The sequence below is a fragment of the Uranotaenia lowii genome, chromosome 3 (assembly GCF_029784155.1).
Source record: "Uranotaenia lowii strain MFRU-FL chromosome 3, ASM2978415v1, whole genome shotgun sequence".
NCBI lineage: Eukaryota > Metazoa > Arthropoda > Insecta > Diptera > Culicidae > Uranotaenia > Uranotaenia lowii.
The window spans coordinates 301,278,746-301,304,005 of NC_073693.1; the positions used below are offsets into that span (position 1 = coordinate 301,278,746).

Below are 25,260 nucleotides of genomic sequence, written 5' to 3' on the forward strand. Positions count from 1 at the left end.
AGATTCTACTGATGGTTTAGTATTGGCTAAAAAATGGTCAAACCATATGGAAAACGTATTGGTAGTGCTCCAACCGCTCTCATAACACGCAAAAATCGATCCTTCAGGACCTCCAATTTTAAGAGCCTGATTCATTCGTTTTCGGGGGAAAATCAACATTGGAGGTATAAACTCTCCGGCTGCGGACATAGCTATTATGGCTGTTGTATTTATACCTCTTTCTGCGGCAACTGCTCCAGCTACTTGTCGTGCACCTTTCTTGGCAAAAACTTTGGAAGCTTTTGTAGGAACCTATTACAAAAAAAATTAACAAGGTCTTCAAGTAAGAAAAATAAAAAACAAAAACTCACGGTACTGAAACCAGTCTCGTCTGCGTTCCATCTTCGGTTTGGAGGGAACTTATCACTGCTGTAGATCTCCTGAAGAAGTTCAAAAAATCGCTCGACACTGGATCGATTGAACCCTTTCATTCGAGCAAGAGATGTTGGCTCTGCTGACCTCAGAGAAATTTCCGGATGTCGCTTTATGAACCCAGCTAACCAATCACGACCAGCGAGTTGTTTCTTTCGACAGAAAGGATGATTCAATTTATTCTTTTCCGCTAGTTGGAATGCAAGGCTCCGCAATTCCGTTCTTGTCAATCCAAGGCCGTACTGGTTCATTTGGAGGATGTGCTCGATAAGTTCCTTTTCTTGGATGGCATTGAAGACGGGAGCGAAACTTCCGAGCGGTGGAAGAGATGGCAAAAGCCCATCTTCACTGGCCTGTTCCATGCCGAGGTATCGCAATAGGGTTTTTCTCGGAATTTTAAAATTGATGGAAGCTTGCCTTTTCGATAACCCGTTCCGGATCGCCTTCAATGCAGCTGCTAGGGTGTCCGCTGTCCACAACCGACGATTGGTTTTCCGCACGTAATTCCGTGGCATAACGGCGATTAAATAATTCCCGCACTGAATCGAAAACAAAACAACACAAATTCGAACGAAGTTTTTGTTTGTCAACACGAGCATGAGAATTGTGTATTGCTACGCGCAGTGCGGCTAGATCTGCGAACTGTTCAATTATAAGCAAAGTTAATTGATTTTAAATCCATTATAAAAGGTTGTTTCATGGCGTTTAAAAAGCAATTTTTGTACATTGTAACATTTTAAAAATTTCATTACAGCTTATTTTTTATTTGAGCATAAATTCATACATAATTGTAGCAACTTGGTAGACGAACGTTCATAAAAACATGAATGTGTCTTGGCTGCTCTGTTAAATTTAGGTTTTGTTAGTTCGAGGATTTCATGGCTTTTTTGACCCAAATCGACAGGTTTTGTAAAAATCCTTCAAATGATACAAAAAAATCATTGAAAGAATATTTTTTCAATGGCTGATGAATAAAAAGACTTTTATTAATATGTAGAACAGCTCACAGGTAAGTAAAAGTTTTTACTCGTGGCATAATATCTTACGAGGAGAGCTTTAAAAGTTACAAGAAATATGCTTGAAAAAAATAATTAACTTGAAAGTAAGATTTAATCAAAATACAAAGCTCATTTGTCCTCAAAGTTTTAGGTAGACGTACAAGTGTAAAACTCTAGCGATTGGCATCATTTTGAGTGTTGAAAAGTTGATATTCAGTGAAATATTTAAATGGTTCATCTTGCCCCAACTGCGCATTTTATACCCAGTTCCCCTAAATTCTCGTCCAGTTGTAAGAATGGCTTTAAGCATCAATCTCAAGTATCGAAATAAGAATTCAGGAAAAAAAAAAACTATCAAAATATGAATGTTATGTTTGATGGTTTGTTATTTTTGATTTTTTTTTCTTCATGCAGGTTTCGTTCAGATTCATAGAGAAAGTGCACTAAGGTATGAAATATATAATTCTTACATTAATTAACGCTAATAAAGTTAATTAAAAAGATGTACGCTTCACATTTATTTGAGTTCTTTTTTCATTCAAAACACATTTTTTACTATTCACATGCAAGGAAATAGTTTATTCACGAGAAATTTTTCTGCTACGTTTCGTTATTTTAAAATACGTATAAAATTTTTTGGGACTGAAACAGAAACATTGGAATTTTAAATTTTGTTCTCCCATACAAATTTCCTTACAAAATTGTAACTCGTTGTGCTAATTCAGGACTGAATGGATCGCTTCCAAAATTTATAAATTTGAAATTTTATCTGCTGGCATCGGTCTAATAATCTAAAGATAAGGGTCAAATAAGTTTAGTAAAATTTGTCAACCTTAAAACCCAAATTTTTGCTAAAGAAATCTATTTAAGGCGCGGCAATAAGAACTCTGTTAAAAGTACCTGGAAACTAACACTACACTCAGACGAGAAGGAAAAGTTAAATTCACCTGTATTTTCACATAAACATTCGTTATGTGAATTTTTGCTTGTTCTACGGAAAGCACCGAAAAAAATCACTTGCCATTCTCTCGACGACGCACAGTGGGGCAGAGCCTTCTTTGTGCTTGACTAAACCTCGCAACCTCGACTCCTTTAAATCAACTCATAAAGGTTTGACAGGGTTGCTAGCGATTTTTCGTTTTGAAATTCCAAGGTTTTTCCCGGTTTTTCCCAGGTTTTTTCCCGGTTATAAATTATGATTTTTCCGTTATTTTTATACTCGTTTTTGATTTAAAACGGCGAATAAAAAAAATCAATATAAAAGGCTTCCAAATTTCTAATAATTGTAACCCAAAACTTGTTAACCGATTAGAAATCATGGTAATAACACTTCGGCGTCTTGAAACACGTAGTCTTTTCGTTTCAAATTTACAGGTTTTCATGATGTTTTTAAACAAATCTAACGAACTGGGCATCTATTCGTTGTTTTGCTTCACAATTTTAACAATTTTGCAAAAACAAGTCCGGTTAAACTGATCTTGAAACTATGATGTAGTACTTTTCAGCCAATATAAATTTTCTTGAATTTCTATAGAGTTCTAGAAAAAAAAGTATAATTTATATAGAAATATGTTAACAATACATCACAACATACTATAAAATCAACTTGAATGGGAATTTGTCTTACAAAACTTAAAATCATCAGATTGCAGGAAAATATTTAGTAATTTTCTAAATCCAGTTATATTCTTTTGTACAAATCTAAAGACATGTTTTTGAAAAAAAATTTTTTAAACAAAACAATGAATAACTATAGTAAAAGTCATTTGAACTAAAGATTCGTGAAAATATAGCCACCGTGTATAAAACAGGGCTAAGGTTTATTTGTATGAGTGTAAGATATTATTTTTTATCAGGGTTAAGAGATTTCGGAAACTTTAAGCAACAGCTTAACGTAGAATGAATTAAAAACTTAACACTTGAGATGTAATGCTTCCTTCCTAAGGCCATTTCAAGCGAAATACACAACAACAACAACAACATTGAAAAACCAATTTTTTTTTCTGATGAAAAAGAGGTGTAACTCTGCTTAAAAACATCTCACGCTGCCAAATTATTTGCTTTTTGCATAAAATAATTTTATGAAATACATATGTATATCGAACACTGAATAATTTTACGTCGAAACTGAAACTGGTACAGCCGAACCTGGAGGTGCGATAAACCTCTATAGTGGGGAAAACAACAAGTCTCAAGATTTGCAAAACACAAAACTTCTTCAAGTGAGAGTGTAATACCTCCATAACCTAGAGTCGTTTTCCTGACTAGACCAAGGAAATTAGGGAAAACAACACTTTTGTACCATATTGAAACTTACTCAGAAAACTTTGAACTGATGAATCAACTGGTGTCAGGTGGATTTTTATCAAATACATATTGAATAGTTGAATTCCTAGATCACTTTAATTCATTTGTATGTTGCTGACCCTCTATAAGAGAACCTGGTTAAGTTAGAAACCTCTTTAAAAAAGAAAAAAGTTATGTTTTGTATTTAGTTTTGTCGATAATAGTTTCATTATTAAATTAATACCATTTAAGTTATGCTTGTAAGTGTAGCACACTTGCGGAGAGCGAAAAAAATAGATAACTCATATTTCTCCGCAATAAGTTATAACATAAACGTAACATAACATAACATAAAGTGATAACATAAACGCTTATTTTACTAATGAACGAAAATAAGCGTTTATGAGATAAATCTTCAAATACAGAGTTGAGAGTCTCTGAGAGAGAGAGAGAGAATACTCTTAAATTTTAAAATAATACTAAAATATTTTTGAAACTTCGTGAAAAAATTTGAAAAATTTAAATTTTCCCGGTGAGGTGCCGAAATTCCCGGTGACGTGATGAAATTCCAAAGTTTTTCACGGTTTTCCCGGTTCGCTAGCAACCCTGGTTTGAAGCCTTGGGATGAAATGTTCTCGGCTATAAAAGCTATTTCATCGATGATATTTTACGTCAATACTTTGATTAATTTTTGAAAGGTATAAAATTGAACATAAACGTCGGAAAAATGATTATAAATTTACCTCCCGGAATTACCAATAATAAAAACTAATACATGATTCGCAGAATTGCAGTGATGCCAGCTCAACCATTTAGCTTTCACTTAATCAAAAAAAAAAAAAATAAATAAATAAATAATAAAAATAATAAATGCTCTATTTTTAAAACAACAACTTTGAGTGTTTAACCCTCATCCGCATTAGAGTGTCATTTTGACACTATTGCAAGTTTGAAGGCTTGTAACTTTTTTCAGAAGCTTCAAAATACAAAAATTTCTTCGGGGACCCTAAATGAATTCAAAATTTCTTCAATATTGCATCTTTACTTTATTTATGGACGAACCCTGGAAGCCTGGACAAAAAAACTCCCTTTTCCGACTTAGAGTGTCATTTTGACACTCCAAAAGTAAAATCTATTTAAGTCGTTTGAATTATTATGAACTTTATATAAAACTTATATCAATAGAAACCTTGTAATGTCAGTAAAATATGTTTAGAACTTTATATACAGCTAAAGTTACAAGTTTTCTCGTTATTCAGCATGAAAGAAAAAAAATCCGAAAAAACATGCCTCACGAAAACTGCTGTAGTTCATATGTTACACGTCCAAAAAAATATTTGCCTTATGCATATGAAAGCTGAAGTTAATGCCTACATCATGAAGACAAGAAATATTTTATTAAATTTTTTTTAATGAAATGGTCACAAAAAGTTCAAAAAAGTGGTCTAAAAAACCTACTTTTCATTCGATTGCTAGTAAATACTGTTTGAGCGATGGTAGAGTTTTGAAAAAAATATGAATACAAAATCTATTACAATTCCAACATTTTGCTGTCTTTAGATTTTTGATGCAACAAAAATTGAATTTACTGGAATTCTTCAAAGTTCACTACTTTGCGCGATTTTTTTTTAAAATGAAATTTCATCTGTTTTCGTGGTCCACTGTCAGGTTGTACCCGGATTATCAGTGCTTTTACTTTGTTTTGACCAATCAAGAGTATATTCATTGGAAAGCAAATTTAATCTACATTTTAGTTAGGTGCTACAATTCACGCTGTGAGATTTCACAAAAATATGAAAATTATAAACGTAAAATCATTCCCGAATTTCTAGAACTAAAAGCAGCGGTCCAGCGAAACGTGTTTGTTTGCTCTCCGAGTAGGTACGGTGGGTGGTGATTCGGGCAGAGAGCCAAGCCGAGAGTCGAAATAATGATGCGTGTCGTGCATTTCTTCGTCTGTCGGCTTGGCTCTCTGACCAAATCACCACCCACCGTACCTACTCGGAGAGCAAACAAACACGTTTCGCTGGACCGCTGCTTGTAGTTCTAGAAATTCAGGAATGATTTTACGTTTATAATTTTCATATTTTTGTGAAATCTCACAGCGTGAATTGTAGCACCTTACTAGAATGTAGATTAAATTTGCTTTCCAATGAATATACTCTTGATTGGTCCAAACAAAGTAAAAGCACTGATAATCCGGGTACAACCTGACGGTGTACCACAAGAACAGATGAAATTTCAATTTGTAAAAAAATCGCGCAAAGTAGTGAACTTTGAAAAATTCCAGTAAATTCAATTTTTGTAGCATCAAAAATCTAAAGACAGCAAAATGTTGGAATTTTAATAGATTTTGTATTCATATTTTTTTTCAAAACTCTACCATCGCTCAAACAGTGTTTACTAGCAATCGAATGAAAAGTAGGTTTTTTAGACCACTTTTTTGAACTTTTTGTGACCATTTCATTAAAAAAAATTTAAAAAAATATTTCTTGTCTTCATAATGTAGGCATTAACTTCAGCTTTCATATGCATAAGGCAAATATTTTTTTGGACGTGTAACATATGAACTACAGCAGTTTCCGTGAGGCATGTTTTTTCGGATTTTTTTTCTTTCATGCTGAATAACGAGAAAACTAGTAACTTTAGCTATATATAATGTTCTAAACATATTTTACTGACGTTACAAGGTTTCTATTGATATAAGTTTTGTTTAAATCGGTTGAACACGCCAAAAGTTATAACGATTCGAGCTTGTAGTGTCAAATTGACACTCCTAGTGCTGATTAGGGTAATGAAAACTAATGCGGATGAGGGTTAATGCATAGTTTTACTAATGAACTATCGAATTGATTGTCACTAGTCCTATTCTCCAATGAAAATAGCTGGACTACTAACTGAAAAGAACTAATGTCTTTATGAAGTTTTTGGGGATCCTTATTTCGTGTTGCAAAAATTTATTTCAGAAAGAATCAAAGAGTGACAAGAAAATGTTCTTGGTTCAACAAAAAAAAAAGCTTTCAAAAAAGGAAAGGAACTAACATCTTTTAAATGGACCATCCGGACACAGTTTGAAGATATTTTTGTATTGAATTAGGTCTTCAACGAAGTAAACAATAATAAATTCATTAAATATAGTAAGACAGAAACAAATGTAAGCCTTGAGGAAATCCTATCATCAAATTCGTATTAATTGAAGAAATTTGCGTGTCTTTTTTTTATTGTAATTTGGTTATAGTGCGCTTGTTGGCATATAGTAAACAATGGACTTTTAATGCTCCTTTGGGCACTCGATCAATCAACAACTTGACCGATTTAACGACACAAAAAAAACCCAACGAAAAACAAAAACAACCCTGTGTCAGCAAATTTTCCCCTCTTCGCTAGTACGTACGCCTGTAGATACGTCACGCCAGTGTCATTTTCATTATCTAGTGTAATCGGATAAACACACAACGAGCGATTTGCGCGACTGCAGCAATAACAAAACTGCAGTCGACTTCATCGTCGTCATCGAATGAAGGAAAACAACAACAACAATGGCAGTTTTTCTTTGTTTGGAACAACAACAAGGCAGAAGATCCGTCGTCTGTCGATGGGCGACCGATTTGACAAGGTTGTGCTAATTATTGGGACTTGACGAACTTCACGTAAATAAAAAAGGGTGGATGCACTTGACGAAAGCTTAGAGGTTGTATCGGGTGTACTTACTGATAATTTTCATGCCTCCCATGACGGGATAGTTTTGCTGTTTGTTGCCCTCCGCAAACGAGGTGGTCCTAGGCCGACCGCTCATTTCTTCGTCGAAGTTGCTGCTGCTGCCCGGTCCTGGTCCTGCTACTGTTGTCGTTGCTGCTGTTGCTGTTGCTTCAGCTGCTGCCCCGAGTGCTGTATTCGGCTCCGTTTTTTGTTTGTTTTGTTTACACAAAAAAATAGAAAACAAAAAAACAGAAAAAACGCCTCGACGACAACGGAACGCGGAAATGGATCGCTGGCACTAGTTTTTTTTCTTGTGTAGTTTAGGGGAAAACTTTTCTTAGTTAAAGAAAAATTTTGACAGCTTCCGACTACTCTCTGCTCACTTTTATTGCTTAGCACTATTGGTGATGTGTTGATGTGTATTAACTTATTTTTCCCCTAGATGGTATGTAATTACAATTTTCCTATGGACACACTCTGCTTAGATAGCGCTCGCTAGAAGACTCTAAGGCGAGACGTAGATGATAATGGTTCACCTCATTCACAATTTTACACACTTTTCACTTTGGCATAGACCCTTGCTGTTGTTGTTGCTGATGTTGCTATTGCGTTTCACTTTGTATTTCGAAAAAATCATTGGTGAGGATAACTTCCCTCGGAGCACCACACACTACAAAAAGAACTTGGGGTCAATCAATCGATGATGATGACGGGGTAGCCCAAATATTTTCACAATTTTCTTTCACTTTACGGCTCTCGAATGGAACTTCACTTGGTTTCCGTTTTGGTCAGCGGATTTGGACCAGTTAGAAACACTCTTCTGTATAGCCCCGAGGAAGATCTCTATTTTGGCCTTAAAATCTTCATTCACAGCGCTCACATCGAGATTGCACACACTACCATCATATTATCGCCTTCGTTGTCGTAATCATCACTGCGCTGTCACTTTGCGATCGAACAATATGTCTCACGACGAGAGCATAACTACTCTTCTGGTAGCGTGTTGTCGAATCCGCACCGAAGAGAGCGAAAAGAGAGAGAAAGCGAAAAAAAAGGAGCATGAAATTTACGTATTGTGTTGAAAATGATTAGATGAACCAGCAGCATGAGCAAGTATCACAAACACTTCTGCGGGGATTGCTGCCGGGATGCATAGCAACGACACGACTACCCTCAACAGTAAACACACAAACACCAACCAAACTTCAGTCCAGCAACAACGATCTCACGCACACACCCGACGCACCGAGAAGTGAAGTGCGAAGAAGACTGACAAGCAAAACGACGACGACGACGAGAGAATCTACGTATAACAAATTGAAGGAGGAAAAGAAAAAAAGATTTCTTTTGGAAGCCCCACTTTTCCCGATCCAACTGCTGTCGGAATTATTGGAAAATAAGGTTTTCTTTCGATTGACTGGCCTAGAAACACCTCTCCCCAATTGGAGAAAGTATTTCGAAATCGCGCCCGTGAACTACTTGAGACCAATCGATCCGATCACGATCGAAAACCGAGCAATTTATCGGAAAAATTATTATTGGGTACACACTTCGGTTTTGGGATGAACTAGTCCCAATTTCACATGCACTGAGTAGAACCCCCGTTCGTTTGTTCGTTTGACGATTCCAAGTGAGATCACAACCAAGAAACTGTTGAAACTGACTGACTGCGGTCCGCCCTTACGTGATGATGATGATGTTGAGTTGGGAACAGGCAGCATAAAGCATATACATACGACACGACCAAGTGGAGACACAAACATAAAACACAATCATCTTTGTTCGTCGTACGAAGAACGGACGAATGAGAGACCCGAAGAGAGAGAATCTTTAACCAAAAACATACTAGAGCAGCAAACAACAACAACATCAAAAACTTGATTCGAATCGAGAAGACCGCGAGTAGAATCGGCAAAAGGGCCACCAAAGTCCCAGTCAGCATTCAATGTTCTTTCCCTAAATTCGATCCGATAACGATGTGTGGTGAACTTGAGTCGACACACGTATGAACGTAGCGGGTAGCTCACTCACTTACCACACATAGCAATTCACCGATTCGAGTCGATATGCTCTCATTTCGAACATTAGGAGTAGACTTGTTATCTTTCATTCGTTTTTTTTTTTGCTCGGACTCGGATATTGCAGCAATCATCGGTCGGGTCGAGTCCGGTCGGTGATTTACGCAGCAGTGCACTGAATTCGATGGTTTCTAGCATGGTGTTTCCGACAGGGTAGCAAAGCGACGGGGCGGGTAGAATTGTTGAAAGTGGAGGAATTTTTTCCTACTGTTTATACTTTGTTTATGGGTGTTTAGTTTCAACCGAATGGCATTCGAACGAACCATTGCGGGTAGAATATTTCCTTAAGCTGAGTCGGAGGAGTTTTAGTCTTAAAGTCACCTGCACGATATTTGAGCCCACAACAAGCATTTAACCTGCCCAACCGGCCGGAGTGGCGATCATGCTGGTTGATCTTGCGATCGACGAAGGCTTCTCCGACTCCCCCAGGGTTGGTTGGAGTTGGAAAAACTCTCTCGTTCTCTCTCGCGCGTCTCTTTGATTCTCTTCTGATATGTGGGAGATTTTCTTGTAAGGTAGTCAACTCCAAACTCAGAGGTCCCAACACGGAAGAATAATTGAAGAGGTCCGAGCGGTCATTTCCAGTGGTCAAAACTTTTTTTCATACACACCAAGAATCCTCGAGGGGTAAAATTTGTATGGGAGGACAGAAGACACCAGGTTTTATTCAAATTGCAGACTTTTATTCCAATTCTAAATTCATATTTCATTCAGCATTTTGAAATTGAAAATCGAAATTTTAAACCCGGGCTCAGAATCTGATATAAGAACCAGAATTTGAACTTCAAAATCCATTTAAATTTCTTTCCTCACGTGACGTCTGAACACATTACGGGCTTCGAAAAATTCTAAGTCGTCACCAATTTTTTACTATGATATTTTTGCCCAAAAAAATCACGAATAATATAAATTAAAAAGTTTTTTTTTCAATACATATTTCATTATTCATTTTTGAGTTCTTTTGCATTTACAGTTTTTCGTATTGAATAGAAACTTTTGAAAATACATCCTTAAATCTTTGAAAATGTTAAGCTACATTTATATAAGGATTACTTCAGTAACAAAAAAGGTAACTTTAAATCTTTGAATTTGCTAAAAAATCTGGTGAGTTTAGCTTATTTGGTTTCAGCATAACGGTTCAAATGCGGTTCATATCTGATTCTTGCAGACTTATTAAAATTATAGATTTAAGTTATAAATTTGGCTTTTGAAAAACTCCGTGGACGCGGGTGGGGGCTCATTTATATCTGCACCTCTATATAAATGAGTTTACCTTGTTGTATGAGAAATTTATATTCTGATAGTAAAATATCACAATGTAACTCTCATAAGTACCAACGGATCACTATATGAGTTTTAGTGAAACGGAAAACAACGGTGCTGGTTCCACGGCTTTAAACGAACGCCCACCCATAAGCTCAATGGTCCGATCAGCAGTGATTGTTTGACCTGTTTATTATAAACCTTTTTAATGATATTTTATATTTCAGGACAATATAAGATTCTATTCCTACAGAGACGGATTTGTAAAACATCTACCAAGAAACTCAAGCACTTGTAAAGTGAAAGTGTAGGTAAACCGGTATCAAAATTGTACCTCTCAAGTAAGTTATTTTGTTTTTCTTGCTCTCCATCAAGATCGGCTTCATTTAATTAGAAGGCCCAGTTTATATACAGATCATTGATTTTTGTTGCTAAGAAAAGACGGGATTTGAGGATAACATTACCATAGGATAGCCGGGAGTGATCATCACAAGATGATATTAAAAGAGGCGGTAAAACACGAGGATATTTCGTTTTAAAGTGCTTTTAATTTTGCATAGATTCGGCCGAGGCGTCCAATACTTCAGTTTTGTGATTATTCTTCGATAGCTCTAGTTTCTCTAGCTAAATGCTAGTTTGTTTCGGTCTGAAGGCTTATGGTTTGCACCTAGTTGGGTGTTAGAAAATAAGTGTCGATCTGTGAGATTTTAGGAAGTTAATGATCAGAAAATAATTGAACAAGGAGTGTGTTCTTCAATTGTGTACGAAGCCAAATGATGGGAAACTATGGGAAAATGAAAATTGCTTGTTTTTTTGTCTCCACGTGTTTTGCGTTTGAATGGTGGGGGACTACTTTGATTGTTAAGTGGATGAATGTGATTTTGAAAAAGAAGTTTGGAATACTTAGTACAGCGAATACTTAACAGAACGGAAAAAGAAGCACACACGGAAAAGCGAAGTGCGGGTAAATTTAGGGGACTAGGCTTGTTTTTCACATGTTGCAGCTACCAAAGTTCACAAGGTCGTATCAGAAGTGGATTCAAACTCGTTCAAACTTGTGTAAACGTAAGTGAAATATTGGTTCCCACGTATTCCAAGATTATCGGTACAAATGCAGATTGCTGTTGACATCGTTGAATGATCCGCTACAAGTGGAAACAGACTTCCTCTTCTACAATTGGTGAGTTCGTTCCATGATATTTCTTATTTATGATTACTGAACTGATGTTGAAATCCGGAAAATTGTACCTTGGAATTCTCAAGTGCCTAAGAAATTATAAAATTCTTATAATTGATTTTTTAGGAGACGTGAGTTGATCCCGCATTTTGTGGAGAAGACAGGGGAGTTTTTTTTTATTGCATCTTACTCTCAGCTAAAGAAGTACAATGTCGGAAACATGATCAAGTTTCATGTAGTTCATGTTGGCCAAATACTGTATAAGTCATGGATGTATGGCTACAATCACCAACTTTTAATTTTGTCTCGATGTTGAAACTTACACATTTATTGCGCAAAATCTTTTGAAAGAGTTCATTTCAAAAGATTTTGTGGTAGTACTAATTTTTTCTCTGTTCTTTCGATATTTATTTTCAAGAGCGAGTATCGGCGCTATATCCAAGGTCAATGACCAGAGATGATGGTGTACAAAAATCCGAAACATTTGGTTTGACTAAATAAAGATGTTTTGGATTTCTGTGCAGAAAAACCTCATTTCCATCCAAAGAAGGACGAACTCACAAGGGTCACCATCAAGAAGCACAGTAAAGTTTAGCAAATGTGCTTCCAACGTGAACTTTTTCAACACTTGATAAACATGGAAACGTATGGTACTGTTGTCCACGTTTCTTCCTCCCTGTGTACCAGTTGTCTCTGCGTCCAATACTGCACAGTGGGCCCGGCCGAGTTAAGATGAGTAGTAAATGTACTTTTACTACTCACCGGGATGCTGACAAGATCTGGCTGTGTATGTATCATAAGCATAAAGTCACCTGCACGATATTTGATATGGAAGAAAGCTCAATGAGGATAGGGAAAACACACTACATTCAACATAGATTTTGCTTCTGCATATCAAAATAAAACTTTAAAATACTTAAAGTTCAATACATTCATAATTCTTCGTCTCTTCTAAATTCAGGTAGTCATGAAATGTACCTTATAACTAGCACTTGGGTCTCCAGCGAAGATTCTTGGAAATCGAATATTTTGGTATAGTTTTATTAGTAAAATTTTTAAGTACCCTAATTTCGAAAAGCTTTCAAAAACCATTTAATCTTAAAATGTTTTCTCCTCAAGTTGGGGAGATAAGGGCATAACGACCACCGGGGCATAGTAAGCACTCCTATTTTCTTACAGAATTACGTATTTTCTCAAATTTTTTTTATAATAAACCCTTCGTTTCATAAAGTAACAAATTTGCAACAATTAATGTCTGAAAAAAGTGAAAAATCGTATTTTACACTTTTTTTCTTGATGTACTCATCATTTTCAACTGTTAAAAATGATTTTTAAGGAAAAATAAAAAATCATGAAATGAAGGGTTAATAAATCGTTAAAAAATGTTTACTTTATCTACACATCTTTAACTTCTTCGTGCTCGTGAATCAGTTTTCATGAAAATCGTCTTCAAGTTGTGTCCCATTTCTAGTTGATTTTGTATAGGAGCTTCCATAAAAAGTAAGATCCTTGAAACTATTATACAAACCGTCCGTTTATACGTGATGGTGTTACAAAGAATACGCCTCCATTTTTATATAAAGGATAGCAAAAAGACATGATTTTGTATGGGAGCCCTCCTTCCATGAAAAGTAAGATTCTCGAAACTATTATACAAACCATCTCTGGCCTGAAAAACCCTCGTATATCAAATTTCCCTTCATTCCGACCGCTCGTTTATACGTAATGATGTTACAAAGAAAACGCCTCCATTTTTATAAATAAGATTTAAAAAAACCAGCGTGATGCACAAGTGACGAAAATGCAGAAAACGCTCATCGTGCTCCTATCAATGGTGCTTATACTGACCCAGGAGGGGTTCTCATTATGCCCCTACGTGACAAATTCTCAGCTTTCGGTAGAAAAATTTAGAATACATTTTTAAACGTTTTTACACTGTTTTAATGTGTGAAAGCTCACATATTATAGCTGTTATCTATGGCTAAATAAGCGTCCTCCTTAAGGTGGCCATTATACCCTTATTTCCTCTAATGAATCAGAACATATAATTAGAAACCGCTTTTACTACGGTAAAACCTCCTTGATTACGAAAAATGATAAAGTATTTAACTAAGCAACTTTGGTCTTATAAAGTCTTCAAAAAAAACAAAAAAAAAAAAACGAATGCTATGGCCTTTATTAGTAGTAGATTGCCGTTTGGAAAACACGTTCAAATGCGCTACGATCGCTGTTGGAATGATGTTATCGTCGAAAAAAACTACATACAAAATCGGAGGAAAATGAGGACTATTAAAAAGAACCGAAGAAGTGAATCGGTTTGAAAAGCTGTTTGGCAATGGGCAGACACAAACACCCTTATTTTGCTAACACCACCAGGTTTTATAGACCACAACCCTTTGCAGAGCTATAAAAAGGTCACTGTAAGTTCATTTGGCCAGAGAAATTTTATTGAAAAATACACAGGTATACTTATGAGGCTATGATCATTTAGAATCCGGGCAGTTACAAACGTGTGTATTTCAAAAACCATTCATTTGATCGAAAAACTTTCTATGAAGGTAATGAAGGTGTTAATATGATATTTAATATAAAAGAAAATTATAGTTAATTACAAGAAATACTCTTACTTTATCATAAAATCTCTTTTTTATTTTTGCACACTTTTTTATTCATTTATTGATCTATTATTTTTACCACAGGTGCAAAACTTTTGCAAAATCATGATATTGTACACAAATTGGTCTAGAAAACCCAATAGGAATCTGGTTGGTGTCGTGTCAGTATTCAATCCCCTACGGTACACGAACAGATGAATAGCAACAAGGAGAAGATGATTAGAAATAAAGGAGATGATCAGTTTGGATCAGACTGTCACGAGAATAAGATTGGTGTTTTAATTTAAGTGAGACTTACAAAGAAATATTCGTCTATAATAGTGAGTGACGACGAGGACAATAAAGCCTTACACGCCTCCTATTTTATTAAACAGTGTAACACAAAGCTTGAATGCGGATTGTGTGGAGCCGTAAACCATTATTGTGCGTTTCTGATCATCTAGTGTTGGAACAAAGAACAGTATAGCCAGATATTCAACAAATAACTTGTGCTTAAATAGTGGTTTGAAGGAAGTATTGAGAAGATGGACTGTGCTGTGGAACCGGATTTTGTTCAAAACCGCAGTTTTTTTACGATCGTATAGGACATCTTGGGATTGAAAGCGTTCCTTCGTCACCATTGCATTTTTCGGTGGTAATTTTGTTTCAGCTGTAAAGCGAGAATTTTCTCGCAAGCGCAATGAGAGAGGTGATTTACCTTCGGTTGTTATTTAGTTCAACTATTTTTTGCAACATTTAAGATTGTTTGCAGCAGTGTTCCGAATATCAATCAAAACAAACACTCAGGATGCGTTTCCTGTTGGAAACATTCTGATTGTATAATGGGATAGCGCCTCTCGCAACTGCTTCGCCTGGCTGGTATGCAATCTCGATCAGCGCTCCTATCAGCTATGCAAACCGAGTCGCATCATTCAGAATAATCGGTTTAGCAAACATCGCATATCGGAGATGATTGAGATACAAACTGATCCATTCTGAATGTAGCTCACTCAGTATCTGCCTGAATTATATGAAATTCAAAATTATTTTTAGCAGGACGAGAAAAATCAAACAATTGTGAGGAACACCATAAATTCTCAGTAATTTTAACGTGACGGACGACAGTTTAATAAAAGAACTTGTAAAAATTGAAAAACACGGCGAAAGTGAACATCTTTCCCTCACAAACACAACTACAATGTGATTTTAATCATACTGATGTTAAAAAACGTTATAACAACAAATAAATTTATTAATTTGCTGTATATCAAATCAAACAAAATACGCTAATGATCGGCTTCATGTATCACTCACTCACTGCCTGATTCATTCACTCCTAATCGAAGACCAACAAGATTCGCCATATGCATTGCGCATTGGTGAGATTCCAATTTGATGATGGTGCTGCACTGTTTTGACAGCAAGCATCGTGCGAGGTGATCTGTATTTTAGCGATGAATTGAACGATCGATGATCGGGTAGGTCGAGTAGCAATCAATAACAAAACCCGAACGCTGTACGTTCAGGTGCGAAGGGCAATCATAAACATTCATTGAAAATGAGTGATATTCGGAACACTGGTTTGCAGTAAATCGATATTTTGTCGTGTTCAACAGTGCAACAACAAAAAACTGACCAATTTGTTCCACAGTGTCGCGCGACATAAACAGTTGATTGAGTTTTCTCTGAGGATTATTTTTTTCGACAGCAAAAGTTAAGAAACAATGAATTCGTTCATTGGATCTGTAGAACCATATGACCAGGTACATCTTTAGCTGATTATGCGGAACGCCTGGAATATGTATTCAATTATGACAGTGTACCGGAATCCAGTCGAAAATCACTTTTTATCATGGTGGGAGGCGCAACCGTATTTAGCGAAATAAAAAACTTTTTCCTGGCGTCGATTTAAACTCGCTACCACATATTGATGTAATTAATCGATTGAAAACCCGTTACGACAAAATTGATGGAAAAATGAAACGAAAGAAGAAGTTTTATGGAAGAACGCAAGGCAAGGACGAAATGGTCGAGAATTTTATTTTAGATCTCTAATTGTTGGCTGAAAGCTCCGGGTTTGGCTCTGAGGAAAAAGATAACCAAATCCGAGATCATATTGCCCTCGGTGCCTCAGATTTGAAAGCTCGAGAGCGCATTTATGAGCTGGAGAATCCTAATTTGGAAGAAATTGAAAGAATATCAATCGCTTGAGATTGGTTGGCAAAACATTCTTTTAGAAACGAAACAACTGAAAGAGTAAGCGCCATCGAACGGATTGGTCGACGCTGGAACGATGATCGCGACAATTGGAGAAGGTCCAGAGATGGTGGTAGACGAGAGATTTATCCTTCTCGCGATCGTCAAAATCGATTCAGCTACAACCAGAGGGATCGGTCGTACTCCCATAATCGATCAAGAGGCGGAGTGGTTTGCAGTTTCTGTAATGTAATGTTTTTGTTTTGAAACAAAAAGGGCTCAACAATCAATTCGGTTCTTGGAGGATTTTACTGAAAACACAATCCCAAGCTTCGACTTCAAACGCACCAAAAAGCCTGACCCCAGTGATTCGGATGATGAGCTACACTGTATGTCTATTAAGGTAAATGACCCTGTATTTGTATATGTATGTATTAATGGGGTAAGTTTTCGGATGGAAGTCGACAGTGGATTAGCTGTTTCAGTGATCAGTGAGCAAATGTTTTTTGAGAAACTTTATCAACAAAAGTCTAAAAGTTAGTTTCGGTGAATAATTTAACAGATAACGTAACAATGATTGTGTTAAAAGAATCTAGCTATTTCGTTCCTCTTATTGGACGTGATTGGCTTGATATTTTTTTACAGAAACTGCAGAGCGAATTTCACAAATTATTTGAGTATTAATAATGTTAATTTTTAAGCAAAAATGAACGAATATTGAAAATTTTAAACAAAGATTCAAAAGAATTTTCAATAAGGATTTTTCTACGCCAATTAAAGGTTACAAAGGTGACTTAGTTTTTAAAAAAGATCGTCCTATTTTTAAAAAAGCCAGTAGCGTTAAGGCTAAAAGAAAGAGTTATTGAGCATTTAAATTCCCCTGAAAAAAGTGGTATAATAACAGCGGTGAAAGCTAGTGAGTGGGCATCACCTTTGATAGCTATTGTCAAACAATGATTTCAGGCTTGTTATAAATTGCTTTCGGTTAATAAGATTATTGTGCCAAACTCATATCCTCTTCCGCTTGCTCAAGATATTTTTTCAACTTTATCAGGAGCAAGAGTGTTTTGCTCACTCGATTGAGCAGGTGCTTACACACAGTTGGAATTAACTGAATCTTCTAAAAAATTTATGATTATTAACACAAGTAGAGGTCTTTACAAATATCATCGGTTACCAAAGGGAATGTCCTCATTCGCTGTTTGCGACACAAACCAATCGGTGATGGACCAAATTTTGTATGGCATAGAAAAAGTGTCATGCTGTTTAGACGATTAGAGGAACATACGTTCTTAGGACACATCATTAGTAAAGATGGACTTAAACCTTGTCCTGAAAAATATCAACGATTGCAAATGCTAAACCACCAAGTAATCCCAATGAACTTAAGTCATTCTTTGGATTAATAAATTTTTACGGTAAATTTATAACAAACCTGTCTTCTCGATTGAACTGCTTTTATAAACTTAAAAAAAAAGATTCCAAATACAATTGGGATGGAAATTGTAGCGAACAATTTGAAAAGTGTAAAACATACCTTCTTAAATCTAATGTTCTGGAATATTTTGATCCAAAAAAGCCTCTGTGTTCTGGCATCCCTGACGTCGCTGCATCTGAACAGACCTAACGGCCACGCTACGAACTGTCAAACCAGAAAACGGTTAGAAGTGAAAATTTACGACGAACTGAGAAAGATTTTAGAGACGCTCTGCGTAAAATTTATATGTTACCGATAGTTTTAGTTTTTTAAAGTTGTTTGTGCCATTCGTGAGTACCTTTTAAATTGTTGTACACTTCGTTCGATCTAACTTTTTGTAATATCTAGCGCACACCGGTAAAAACCCGATCTAAGGCTGATACCACGCACAGTCGAGCATCCCTTTCAAAAGGGCCGATATAGGTTAGATTCTCTTTTATTGGTATCAGAATTATTTGTAATAATGCGCATTTTCTCGAACTCTAGGCCAGAAATCTACGCTCTTTATTTGTATAACTTGGCATCAAAACACGGATACTCCTCTTGTACTAAAGGAGACAAATGTAAGAAACAAAAAATCCTATGTAAAACTTTGCCCTAATAAACTCATTGTTTTTTAGCTTTGAGCTGCTCCTGCTCCTGCTCCAACTAGAGCTGCTGCGAGAACCTTTAGTGAATTATATTCCAACATCCTCAAAGATTTTCGAAAACCCTAAAGATTTCGAGATGGTCAATTCGGAAGAGGAAATTGATTGCCAAGATGGATTCGACTGTGGTGGATGCAACAGACCTAATTCGGTGGAACGGAGAATGGTGTCGTGCGATAATTGTTTAGGCTGGTGGCATCTGAGTTGTGCGAATCAATCTCCCGGCGTAAAGGATCGCCCATGGAGATGCACTAAATGCACATCACCTTCTGCAGACCCGTCAGAGTCCGTAAACACCGCCGATTTCAGCACACCCATTGTGCGATCAAAGGCTCCTCACTCCAGTTCAACGAGAATAGGAAGGGCTGAAGTTGAGAACGGAGCTAGGAAGAAATGTGCGGAATCCAACAAAGATTCGTCCGTGAGAAGTGCCGGCAAGTCTGTGAGATCTACTACATCCAGCGCCCGCATCCGGACCGAACTTGAGTTGGCCAGATTGGTAGCAGAAAAAGAAATTAAAAGTCGTCGGATGAGAGAGGAAATGCGTTTCCTGGAAGAGGAGAGAGCCTTGCGAGAAAAGGAACGGGCTATCCGGTTAGAGGAGCTTGCTTCTGAGGAATCCTTCTTAAAGAAGAAGCACCAGCTGGAAGAGAAATTAGTCGAAGAGTCGGGATCGGAAAATGTTTCCGAATCAGCGCCAAGTGGAAGTCAAAAGGCTGAGGAATGGTTGCGCAATCAGCTGGAGGAAAATAATAACGATCCGGAAGAGGTGTTTCCTCGGATAGTCGAACCGGGTAATCCGAATTCAGTTCATTCCGAACCTAGAAGTCACTCGGCACGAATCCGTGTGCCAATTATGAACCTGATTCCTGAAGTACCACCTCCAAAGCAACCCATGAATCCTTTCCCACAACCGGTAGCGTTTGCCAACCTGAATATTGGTCCGTCTGCAGAACAAGTGTTGGCTCGCCAAGTCTGGCCCAGAAAATTACCTGCGTTTGCCGGAGAGCCTGAGGAGTGGCCAATATTTTTCCATAGTTACGAAACGTCCAATGCTGCCTGCGGTTTCTCAGACGTTGAGAATCTTGTCCGTCTTAGAGAAAGCCTGCGAGGGGCGGCTCGAGAAGCAGTGAGAACAAAATTGACATTTCCTGACAGCGTGCCGAAGATAATGGAAACACTGAAACGTTTTTATGGACGGCCCGAAATTCTTGTAAGGAACATGCTGGCTAAAGTGCGCAAACTCGAATCGCCAAAATCTGAGCGTCTAGATAGCCTTATTAAGTTTGCCACAGCTGTACAGCACCTTTGTGACCAGCTAGAGGCTGCAGGTCTACGAGCTCATTTATCGAATCCCGATTTGCTCAGCGAATTGGTTGAGAAGCTCCCTGCTCATCATCAGCTTGCTTGGGTGAGATATAAACGCTCCTTCCCCGAGCCTACGCTGAAGGAATTTGGCCAGTATATGGAGGAATTGGCCGAGGACGCCTGTGAGGTTACCACGCTTGTACCGCCGAAACCTGAGGCAGCGAAGTATGCAAAACTGTCGCAGAAGAAAGAGGGACATTTCCATGCTCACATTAACAGTGATGGAAACCAGGAAGAATATAGACAACGTAAGCCATGTCCAATCTGTGGTGGCATAGATCACCGGGTTCGGAACTGCTCGAAGTTCCAAGAACTAAATCTCGATTCAAGAAAGCGTGCAGTACGCCAGTGGAATTTGTGCGAAATGTGCCTGAATGAGCACGGTAATTGGAAGTGTAAATCAAGAATCCGATGTAACATCGAAGGCTGTAGAGTTCAGCACCATCCGTTGCTCCATGTTCCGGCGCAAGCCAAAAAGGGAGAAGCAACAGTCGTTAAATCTGTTTGTAATTCCCACAACGAATTCAGAAAAGCGTTTTTCTTTCGAATAGTTCCACTTACCCTGCACAACGGAAATCGCACTGTCGATACTTTTGGATTCTACGATGAAGGGTCATCACTGACCATGATGGAATCGTCATTAGCACGCCGCCTAGGAATAGAGGGAAAGAGGCATCCGCTGGAATTGCAGTGGACTTCCGGTGTAACCCGGAACGAAGATTCATCCAAGCTCATTAAATGCATGATCTCGAAGTTAGGAGATCCGAAACAACATTCTTTTACCGCACACACGGTTTCGAAACTTGAGCTACCGAAGCAAACCCTCTGCTACGACGAATTAGCTAATCGTTATGAACATCTGAAAGATATCCCAATCAGTTCAATTAACGATGCTCAGCCTGAAGTGCTTATTGGGTTAGATAACATTGACATTTTAACCCCAATCGAAAGTCGGCAAGGTCAACCTGGCGAACCTGTTGCCGTGAGATCACTGCTCGGATGGGCCATCTATGGGCCTAACGAGGCAGGAGAAAGAAATGACAAGAACTCGGTCCGAGTTAACTTCCATCACTGCGACGCAGATCAAGAGCTTAACGACCTCATCCGACAACATTTCGTTCTGGAGGAACCGCAGAACCCGTTTGCGCCGATTCTTGAATCTGCCGAAGACAAGCGAAGTAAAACGATCCTAGAGGAAACCACGGTGTTCCGTGACGGTGCATACGAAACTGGATTGCTGTGGAAAGCAGATGTAGTGTGCTTCCCAGATAACCGGTACATGGCTGAGAGGCGTCTGAAATGTCTAGAGAGCAAGCTGTCAAAAGACCCCGAACTACAGGCTAACGTACACCAACAAATACGAGACTATTTGACAAAAGGGTATGCCCATAAGGCAACCGAAGAAGAGTTGGCAGAAACTAGTGCTGAGCGCGTCTGGTACCTCCCCCTGAATGTGGTGTCGCACCCGAAGAAACCGAACAAAAGACGGCTGGTGTGGGACGCGGCTGCCTCAGTGGGTGGAGTTTCCCTCAACAATCAACTATTAAAAGGTCCGGATTTACTGGTCCCCCTGCATTCAGTGATATGCAAGTTCCGAGAGTGGCGCATCGGATTTGGTGGCGACGTAAAGGAAATGTTCCACCAAATCCGAATAAGAGCAGCAGACAAAAACTACCAACGATTCCTGTTTCGATTCGACGCAACACAACCGCCCGACGTTTATATTATGGACGTCGCGACGTTCGGAGCGACGTGCTCGCCCTGTTCGGCGATCTACGTGTTGCACAAAATAGCGGACGAGTGTCGGGAGGATTTCCCGAAAGCTACGACAGCTATCAAGGAGAAAACGTATATGGACGATTATTTCGATAGTGCCCCCACTTCCGAGGAAGCAGCTGATCGAGCGATTCAGGTGAAAGGAGCCCTTGCTCGGGCCGGATTCACCATGAGAAATTGGGTCAGCAACGATGAATCGGTGCTACAAGCAGTCGGAGAGAATTCGGAACAGAAATCGCTCTCACTTATCAGTAACATGGGAAGCGATAACATCGAGAGGGTCCTAGGACTGGAGTGGAACCCACGGCAGGATTGTTTCCAATTTCCTACCAGCCTACGTGGTGAGCTGGCGCCGTATGTTTGCGGCGAACGACGACCGACTAAGAGAATGGCTCTTCGATGTATTATGAGTCTTTTCGACCCATTGGGTCTTCTGTCCCCGTATACAATCCACGGGAAGATGCTGTTCCAAGATCTTTGGAGATGCGGCATACAATGGGATGACGACATTCCGGATGAAGCTTTCGAGAAATGGGTCCGATGGACAAAGCTTCTCCAAGAAATCAACAACCTTCAGATCCCCAGGTGCTACTGTGGTGGAGATCATGCTGGAGGGTACGAAACATTGCAGCTACATGTGTTCACCGATGCCAGTGAATTGGGCTACGGATGCGCGGCGTATTTCCGTGTCATCGAGGATGGAAAAGTGAAATGCTGCTTGGTGATGGCGAAGGCTAAGGTGGCCTCCCTCAAGGTGCAATCGATTCCCAGAAGAGAGCTTCAAGCCGCTGTGTTGGGTGCTAGGATGATGATAAACATTTGTTCTAGCCACACGGTGGAAATTAAGGAGAAATTTCTTTGGACGGACTCTACCACCGTCTTGTCCTGGATTAGATCTGACCACCGAAAATTCAAGCAATATGTAGCCGTTCGCATCGGAGAAATTCTGACCTTAACAGATTCGGATCAGTGGCGCTGGGTCCCTTCAAAAGAGAACATCGCTGACTGTTTGACCAAGTGGAATAAAGATACGGATCCAAAACCGGATGGTCGTTGGTTTAATGGCCCATCATTCCTGTACGAACCTGCTGATAGATGGCCACAACAGAAATCACCGAATGAAAGCACCAACGAAGAGTTGAGAACCCACTACCTTTTCCACCACATTGATATTCCCATTCAGCTAATTGACATTGCTAGAATCTCTAAATGGACCATATTGGTACGCATACTGGCTACGGTTATGCGATTTATTTCGAATTGTCGTCGACGAAAGAAAGCATTGCCCATCGAGACGGTACCTTCCGTAGAGAATGTGAAGCGATACGTAATGCGAACCATCCCGAATATCGAAACACCGTTGAAGCAATCCGAATACCAATCAGCCGAGAACATCCTTTGGCGATTGGCTCAAAGTGAGCACTACCCTGATGAGGTGAAGGTGCTGATATCAAATCGTGAAAGAGCCCTAGAGGATTTAATCAAGATTGAGAAAACTAGTTGCCTGTATCAACTCTCCCCGTTTGCTGACGAATTTGGTGTTATTAGAGTGGAAGATTGACACCGTATACCAGACCCTTTGCGTATACCGGTGTGGATTATCTCGGGCCGTTGGAGGTAACCGTTGGCAGGCGGAAGGAAAAGCGATATGTAGCGGTCTTCACATGCTTGGTAGTCCGTGCCGTTCACCTGGAGCTGGCGTACAGCTTAACGACGGATTCCTGCATAATGGCGATCAGGAGATTTGTGCGAAGAAGAGGTCCCCCACGCCAAATATTTTCCGACAACGGGACGAACTTTGTCGGTGCCGATCGCGAGCTTAAACGACAGATCAAGAGAATCAACGTCGACTGTTCCGACACATTCACCAACGCCCGAACAAGCTGGTTATTCAATCCGCCCTCCGCTCCCCACATGGGTGGAGTATGGGAGCGGATGGTGCGAAGCGTGAAAGAATCGATGAGAGCTCTCGACGACGGAAGGAAACTCAACGACGAGATTCTGCTGACGGTGTTGGCGGAAACAGAAGCTTTTATAAACTCTCGTCCACTGACGTACATGCCTCAAAGTTCGGCCGACTACGAAGCGTTGACACCCAACCACTTTTTGGGTAACTCCACGGGAGATCAGGACCCTATGCGTGATCCAATCAGTCTTAGCCAAGCACTGCAAAGCAGTTACCTTCGTTCGCAGTATTTAGCTGATGCTACATGGGACAGATGGCTGAAGGAATACTTTCCTAATATGAACAAGCGGTCCAAGTGGTTCGAAGATGTGGTGTCGGTTAAACTTGGAGACCTGGTGTATATTGCGGAAGGCAGTCGGCGTACCTGGATCCGAGGAAGGATCGTGGAGCTAATCCCGAACAAGGATGGAAGGATCAGACGTGTTGCAGTACAAACGGCATCTGGACGACTTGAGAGACCGGTGGCGAAGCTGGCCGTTATGGAGATAGGTAACGGTGAATCCGAGCAAGGCGATGCGGAGGCCGTTCCGGATTCACGGGGTGGAGAATGTTCTGGCATCCCTGACGTCGCTGCATCTGAACAGACCTAACGGCCACGCTACGAACTGTCAAACCAGAAAACGGTTAGAAGTGAAAATTTACGACGAACTGAGAAAGATTTTAGAGACGCTCTGCGTAAAATTTATATGTTACCGATAGTTTTAGTTTTTTAAAGTTGTTTGTGCCATTCGTGAGTACCTTTTAAATTGTTGTACACTTCGTTCGATCTAACTTTTTGTAATATCTAGCGCACACCGGTAAAAACCCGATCTAAGGCTGATACCACGCACAGTCGAGCATCCCTTTCAAAAGGGCCGATATAGGTTAGATTCTCTTTTATTGGTATCAGAATTATTTGTAATAATGCGCATTTTCTCGAACTCTAGGCCAGAAATCTACGCTCTTTATTTGTATAACTTGGCATCAAAACACGGATACTCCTCTTGTACTAAAGGAGACAAATGTAAGAAACAAAAAATCCTATGTAAAACTTTGCCCTAATAAACTCATTGTTTTTTAGCTTTGAGCTGCTCCTGCTCCTGCTCCAACTAGAGCTGCTGCGAGAACCTTTAGTGAATTATATTCCAACACTCTGGTTGTGGACTGTGGTGAAAGATGCTTGTAATTATGGTCTGGGGGGTGTTTTAGCCCATAGTGTAGGTGATCAAGCAAAACCTATGATGTTTACTTATTTCAGCCTTAACGATTCACAAAAAAGTACTCAATTTTACATTTGGAAGCATTGGCTGTGATGACTTGTGTAAAGAAATTCCACCGTTATTTA

At 39.0% G+C, this 25,260-nt stretch overlaps 2 protein-coding genes across 2 annotated transcripts; both read left to right on the plus strand.

Annotated features, from left to right (window-relative positions):
* The first annotated feature begins 18,391 nt into the window (after positions 1 to 18,391).
* LOC129753664 (uncharacterized) lies at positions 18,392 to 23,531 on the plus strand. The gene is made up of 2 exons (XM_055749507.1): positions 18,392 to 18,469; positions 18,528 to 23,531. The coding sequence occupies exon 2, from the start codon at positions 18,906 to 18,908 to the stop codon at positions 23,529 to 23,531; it is 4,626 nt and encodes a 1,541-aa protein (XP_055605482.1). The 5' UTR covers positions 18,392 to 18,469; positions 18,528 to 18,905.
* A 7-nt stretch (positions 23,532 to 23,538) lies between these two features.
* On the plus strand, positions 23,539 to 25,001 carry LOC129755858 (uncharacterized). Its single transcript, XM_055752548.1, has 2 exons — positions 23,539 to 24,666; positions 24,725 to 25,001. The coding sequence occupies exon 1, from the start codon at positions 23,699 to 23,701 to the stop codon at positions 24,524 to 24,526; it is 828 nt and encodes a 275-aa protein (XP_055608523.1). The 5' UTR covers positions 23,539 to 23,698; the 3' UTR covers positions 24,527 to 24,666; positions 24,725 to 25,001.
* Positions 25,002 to 25,260: the final 259 nt, after the last annotated feature.